General features: G+C 38.3%; 1 protein-coding gene across 1 annotated transcript; it reads right to left on the bottom strand.

Annotated features, from left to right (window-relative positions):
- Window positions 1-370: 370 nt before the first annotated feature.
- LOC132821489 (leucine-rich alpha-2-glycoprotein-like) lies at window positions 371-1,408 on the bottom strand. Its single transcript, XM_060834088.1, has one exon. The coding sequence runs from the start codon at window positions 1,406-1,408 to the stop codon at window positions 392-394; it is 1,017 nt and encodes a 338-aa protein (XP_060690071.1). The 3' UTR covers window positions 371-391.
- Between the last annotated feature and the right edge of the window lie 5,337 nt (window positions 1,409-6,745).

Raw genomic sequence — 6,745 nt, 5'->3', positions numbered from 1 at the left:
ATAAATGCCAATACTTTATTAAACTCTTGCCATGTGATCATATACCATCTGGATAAAGAGCCAGTAGATGTGCAACTTATAGGGTTTCAATAATGCTGTAATGTTGCAGACCCACTGGTAGAGCGCATGTGTTGGTCAAGTGACCTGCTCCCTCTCAATCCAAATCCTATGCATAATGCTTTAATGAAACAGATTATGTGTACATTAGTTGTGTAATCATGAAACATGGAACTTTTTGGCCTAGAATTTGTCAGCTGCCACCAGCTCATCTATAAACATATTATTCTAAAATTTGATGCCACAGCAAAATGGGAAGAAAAGTCTTTATCTTTATTTATTTGAAATGATTCACACAAGCACCAAGTACAATGTGACTCAGAAGGCAATTACTTTAACACATTAACTCCACTTCAGTCAGTGCTGTGATCTGTTTCTCCCTGACTATTTCAGGTTTTGCACATACTGTTGAATCAAGTGAAAACATTTTTTCGGAATTCATTGTTAGCCAGTTCCACAGATACTTCAGATCACAGTTACAAACCCATGGATTCAGTGAGACATCTAAACCTTGTTGCCATTTGGTCCCGATGTGCAAAAGTTTATCAAACACTCCTGGAGGAACTGACTCTAATTTGTTGCTTGAAAGATCCATTGTGTCTAGCTTCAGTAGTTTATTAAACAGTCCTACTGGGATCTTTCCAATTTGATTAGCATTAAGAAACAAATATTCTAAATTGAGCAAATGGTCAAAGATACCAGGAAGAACACTGCGCAACTGATTATCGCCCAGATTTAACCTCTCCAGTTTAGACATTTTGTTAAATAAATCAATGGATAAATGTTCAAGTTTATTACTGGAAAGATCAAGTGTTATCAGATTAGTCAGGTTTTGAAATGAATTGGGAGGTAATGATTTCAACATATTGTTCGATAAATCCAATGATTCAAGGCTATGAAGATGATGAAACCATAATGGATTTACAGTTTGCAACTTGTTTCCAAGTAACACCAATGTGGTTAAATTAAAAGAGGTACTAAATAATTCTGGTGCAATTGTAGTCAGCAAATTGTTGGTTAAATCCAAGATTCTCAGCTGATGAAGGCCTTTTAGTGCACCTGAAGAGATGTTTGTCAATCTGTTGTTTGAGAGATGAAGCTCTTCAAGTTGGTGAAATCCAAGAAAATCCTTTTCTTCTATGATGCCAATGTTGGTGAATTCTAACGATATTCTTGTTGCATTGGGCGGAATGTTTTCTGGTACTTCATAAAGAGATTCAATTGAGACACAAATCACAGCTGTGGTATTGTCAGAGAAATAGCAAGTACATTGATTAGGGCAAATGGCCATAGATGATGAAAAGCAAATGTAGCTCAGGAATAGCACTGCAGTAATCTTCATGGCATCCATTTGATCTAAACTTTGTGAGAAGCATGAAAAGAACAATATTACTTGTGACTAAGTTACAACAGTTACATCAACTACAAATTTATATTTTTAAATATGGAAAGGTTCTAATGAGTGTCTTAAAATAAAGTTTGACACTATGCCACACAAGGAAATATTAGCTCAGATAACCAGAATTTGATGAGCACTATTTCCCCATAGTTCTGCGCAGGTGGAAGAGCTTTTAGAGATAGGGAGATACAAGGTACTAGAGAGATTTATGACTGAAATGAAAAGTTATAAATTAAGATATTTCTTGACTGGAACATAGAAGATATGAGCAGAGCCACCCCTTGAGTCTGTTCCACCATTCAATATGATCATGGTTGATCATCGAGCTCAAGAAACTATTCCACTCCCCTCATATTTCTTGTTACAAGAGCTATATTTACCTCCTTTTTGAAAACATGTAATGTTTTGGCTTTGACCAATTTCTCTGGTAGTGAATTCAACAAGATCACTACACTCTGGATAAATATCTCCTCATCTCAGTCCTAAAAAGTTTACCACTTGTCCTCAAACAATGTCCCCTTGTTCTGGTGTATCCCACCATCAGGAACACTTTTCCTGCATCTAACCTGTCTGGTCTTGTTAGAATTTTATATGTTTCTATGAGAATCTCCTTGCCCTACCCCCATTTATCTAATCTTCAGTGAATACAATCCTCACCAACTCAATCTTCCCTAAGTCACTCCTGCCATCCCAGGAAACAATTTGGTAAACTTCCAGTGCATTCCTTCAGTAGCAAGAACATCCTTCCTCAGATAAGGAGACCAAAATGGAGCACAATATTCCAGGTGTAGCCTCACCAATCCCCTGTCTAATTGCAACAAAACATGCTTGTTCCCGCATTCAAATCCTCATGGTACAAAGGCCAACAAATAGTTTGCCTTCTTTATTGCCTGTTGCACCTGCATGCTTACTTTCAGTGACTGGTGCACAAAGTCGTCAAGGTCACATTGTAGTTCAGAGATCACAGGGCTGATAGAGGAATAGGTGAAAGTGAGGAATGCAGATGCTGGAGATTAGAGTAGAAAGTGTGGTGCTGGAAGAGCACAGCAGGTCAGGCAGCATCCGAGGAGCAGTAAAATTGACATTACGGGCAAAAGCACTTCATCAGGAATGAGGCTGGGAGTCTCAGAGGTGGAGAGATAAATGAGAGGGGGTTGGGGCTGGGGAAGGGTAGCTGAGAGAGAAGTGGGACTACCTGTGAGTTAAGGGCTTTTGATGGCATTGATCACATTATGAAATAGGAAAATCTGATGTACAAAGTGTATCGATAAGGTTTTCAGAGCAAATAAATTTAGACTTTGGTATGGTCAGTACTGTTACAGAGGTGACTTGGAGGTGCCAGTGTTGGATTGGGATGGACAAAGTGGAAAATCACACAACACCAGGTTATAGTCCAACAGGTTTATTTGGAAGCACTAGCTTTCGGAGTGTTGCTCCTTCATCAGGTGGTTGTGAGTGGTACTCTGAAAGCTAGTGCTTCCAAACAAACCTGTTGGACTATAATCTGGTGTTGTGTGACTTTTAACTTTGTTAAAAAGGTGGAAATAAATGCAATTAATGTTGGACAATTTGAGATTGAAAGGTTTATCTTGAGATCGGGCATGACAGCTAGCTTGTGAACGGACTCATTTCATTTCAGACTGTTGCGATGGAGTCAGTTATTAAGAAACAGCACTCAGAATTGGATTGAAAACAATGACTTCAGTCTTTTCAATATTCAATTGAAAGAATCTTTGATTCAATCACCATAGAGCTGATAGTATAATTAAACATGATGGCAAAAGATTTTCACATTTAAGTTCATTTTCTCCACAAAATGTCTCTGTTGAAACAAAACATACAAATAATATGATTAGTGGAAGATGGCTGAAAAATGCATTGATCTTGCTGTTAATCCTGTTTTGGAATTCAGACATTGTGATGCTCTAGGATCCTTTCAATTAGTTTTTTAATCATGTGAAGTCCCATTCTGGGGAGGTCAGTTGGCATATATACACTGAGCATAATTGGATAAGTAAGAATCAAGGCCAGAGTGTTTGGGTCAAAATAGCTTGCATAGAAAATCAGGATTATTGTGAAATGTGCAAACTGATCTTTGAGTCCAGATTTCTGATTTGTGTTCTTGTGCGTTGCACTTTATTGTTTGGAATGGAACATTTAAAAGTTACACGTTACGGCATTTTACTTAAGCTTAGCTATATAGCATTTTACACACAAATCAGTGTGTAGTTTGTTCCCAGTAAAGTATCAATTTCAGTGTTCTATCGAATCTGTTATCAGATCATAATGTTTAGTTGTTTGTTCAGATTTCCATGATTGTTTATAGAACTGAACCCTTCCATAGGATCCTAACATCTGCTGCAGTGAGCTGAATGATCAATGGAAACATTACCTTTGCATAAATAGCAATGCTGCAAAAATCTTAGAGAGAAGGAGAGTGAAAAAATAAGTGTGCTTGTCAAGGAGAACACCCAGAACAGGCCCGGCAGTAGGAAAGAGGGACAAATGGTTACCACAAGACACTAGAAATCAGTCTCAGCAGTCTAATAACTGGGTTCAGTATACTCACTAAACAGTAGGAACAACTTACATTACCTCAGACTAATCATGGTCAGAAACTAGGACATTAAACAGAGGTTTACAGAATAGTGTATAACCTTGTACATTATAATATTTGATGTGTTAATGATAAGATATCACACCTCTGCTATTTCTGCATGTTAATACAGTTATTTTACTGAGAAAATGTCCAATGTTTGTGTTAACTGTTACAAAAACACATGAGCACAATTTCCAGTTTTTGCATTCAGAAGCCAGTTCATTCATAATAACTGAACGACAGTTCTCTACAGTACACCACCCAGCAAAATATTGCTTAACAAAAACATAGAATTTTCTCAGCACTCAAGCTGCTGTGTTTGACTCAGGGAGGAAGCGAGCAGTTGGTCTTTTTAACAGTTACACTCCAACAGAATGTGGCAGCTGTAATTTATTGCTTTGGTACTGTACATTTATGAAGTAACATTTCAGCAAAGATCGATCACTGTTTCCGCTTAGTATTAAATATCTGGTGATTAATTTGAATCTTTATAACACCCTTCAGTAACTGGATAGGATAAAAATATTGCACGATAGAGCAAATCCTATTTGTAAAGATGGCAAAATAACTATTCATCCAAACATCTGGGCAGATTGCCTGGAAGTAAAGAGAATGAAAGAGAGAAAGTAAGGCTGGTGCAAACACAAACATAAAACTCAGCATATTCCTACCTTATTGTTGAACTGATTCTGAAGTAAGTTTGTTCTGTCAGCTTTGTGAGAAGCAATTAACGTGGAGAAGTATTTTATAAGGTTCTATAGCCAGTCTTTTTTTTGCCAAAACAAGCAACCGTCCTCCTGTTCCTGTCAAAGGATGTGGGGGTGGAATGCTGGAACTGGTGAACTTTGAAGAGATGTTACACAATCATAGGAACAAAGGAATATCGTTGAGGTCTGTGTCATTTTGGTCAATAGCACCTTCACGCAACATTAGTTAGCTGAGCAATAACTACTTTGTACAGAACATGCAGAACTCTTCTGAAGTGTGTGCTATTTCTTCATTTTAATTCTGCTGATCTGATAAAATGATATTGCTCAAGAACTCTAAAACATAAAGGAACCAGCAGCAATATCTAAAAGTTAGTGAACCTGTAACCTGATCTGCTGATAAGACTGTAATTATCACTGACCATTACGTTAGAATTTCAATATGCCTATTTCTTTCTCAGTTAAGACAAGGTCGCTTTGTCACAGAAATTTGAGGGTGCATACACGAGGATCAGTGGTCAGCACAACATCGTGGGCTGAAGGGCCTGTTCTGTGCTGTACTGTTCTATGTTCTATGACTCAGTGAGAATTGTGGAAAATACAGGAAAAATGTTTTCGAAATATTCTAACAATAATCTGTGAATATTGATAAAGAAATAGAGGCTAGTGCATTGGTAATTGGCTCAATGGTTATCACTACCACCTCACAGCACCATGGACTCGGGTTTGATTCTACCTTAAGGTGGCAGTCTGTGTGGAGATTGTGCATTTTCCCCATTTTCTCTGGTTTCCTCCCACAGCCCAAAGATGTGCAGGTGAGTTGGATGGGCCATGCTAAATTGCCCAAAGTGTCCAGGAATGTGCAGGCTAGTTGGGTGAGTCTTGGGAAATGCAGGGCTATAGGGTCTGGATGGGGTGCTCTTCAGAGAGTCAATGTGGACTCGATGGGCTGAATAGCCTGCTTCATAGGAATTCTATGAATATGAACATGAGTTACTTATTCAGACTTGCATCTCCCAAATAGGTGCCATCTCACAACAGCACAGAATTTTGTTTTTAATAGACAAACATTTTGGTTTCTAACTTAGAAAGTGATACTGCTTAATTATCTTAGAATCTTGCTTTAGTTAGAAGCTAAATTGGTTTTAATTAATATAACCGCTGCCCTTGCCTTCTAGGTTTGGAGAGGCCAGGGGTTAAGAACCTCAAATATCAACCTCCACCAACACATAGCGTAAAGCGTTTGCTAATATTTTTAAGAATAATTACTGAGCATACATGAAAGGTGTTATGACATAGTGATGTCAGATCACGTTGAATTGGAACCTCAATCTTAGGTCATCATACCTTCTGTACAGTTATATTCAATAAAGTCTGAAAATATTCACTTACCTTTGAGTAGAACTGACCTTACAACATGGTAGAAAAAGAACTGGAGGCAAGCACCAAGGAGTGTCGGAAGTGAGACCCAGTGACAGTACAGTGCTAATGGTGAAAGCTGAGGCCAGCCCAGCCATAGGACCATAGAAGTGGCGATAAACTTGAAGAGTGAGCCTAGTGGAAGTGAACTGCTGTGTGTAAAGGACAAGATCCACCTGAGCACTAAACTGTAGAGAAAGGAAGCCTGAACAATGCTGACGAAATGTGAGAAATGCCACAGCAGGGAATATGACATGCTGCAAAAAAATCAGTTGGTCACAGTGTATAGTAAGTTACCACAGACTGGAAGTCTTTTCAGTGAGGGGAAGCCATACAAGAGAGGAAATCTATGCAGCACCAAAAAAGGGTAGGAATACAAAAAAGGGGTTTTGATTACCATAGCCCACATAGCAAAGATAAATGAACATGGATAAAACTTTAAATTTATCATTCTTTCCATGCACAGGCCCCTGACGATTCTGTGAATTCAATAAACTGATGCCGATAGTTTAACAATTATTACATTGTTTCAGGCTTCAATATAAAAGTCCCCTCGGCTAAGAT

Source organism: Hemiscyllium ocellatum, chromosome 13 (assembly GCF_020745735.1).
Source record: "Hemiscyllium ocellatum isolate sHemOce1 chromosome 13, sHemOce1.pat.X.cur, whole genome shotgun sequence".
NCBI classification, from domain to species: Eukaryota; Metazoa; Chordata; class Chondrichthyes; order Orectolobiformes; family Hemiscylliidae; genus Hemiscyllium; species Hemiscyllium ocellatum.
Note: the sequence above shows the minus strand (reverse complement) of the source record. Positions and strands in the feature narration are given on the sequence as shown.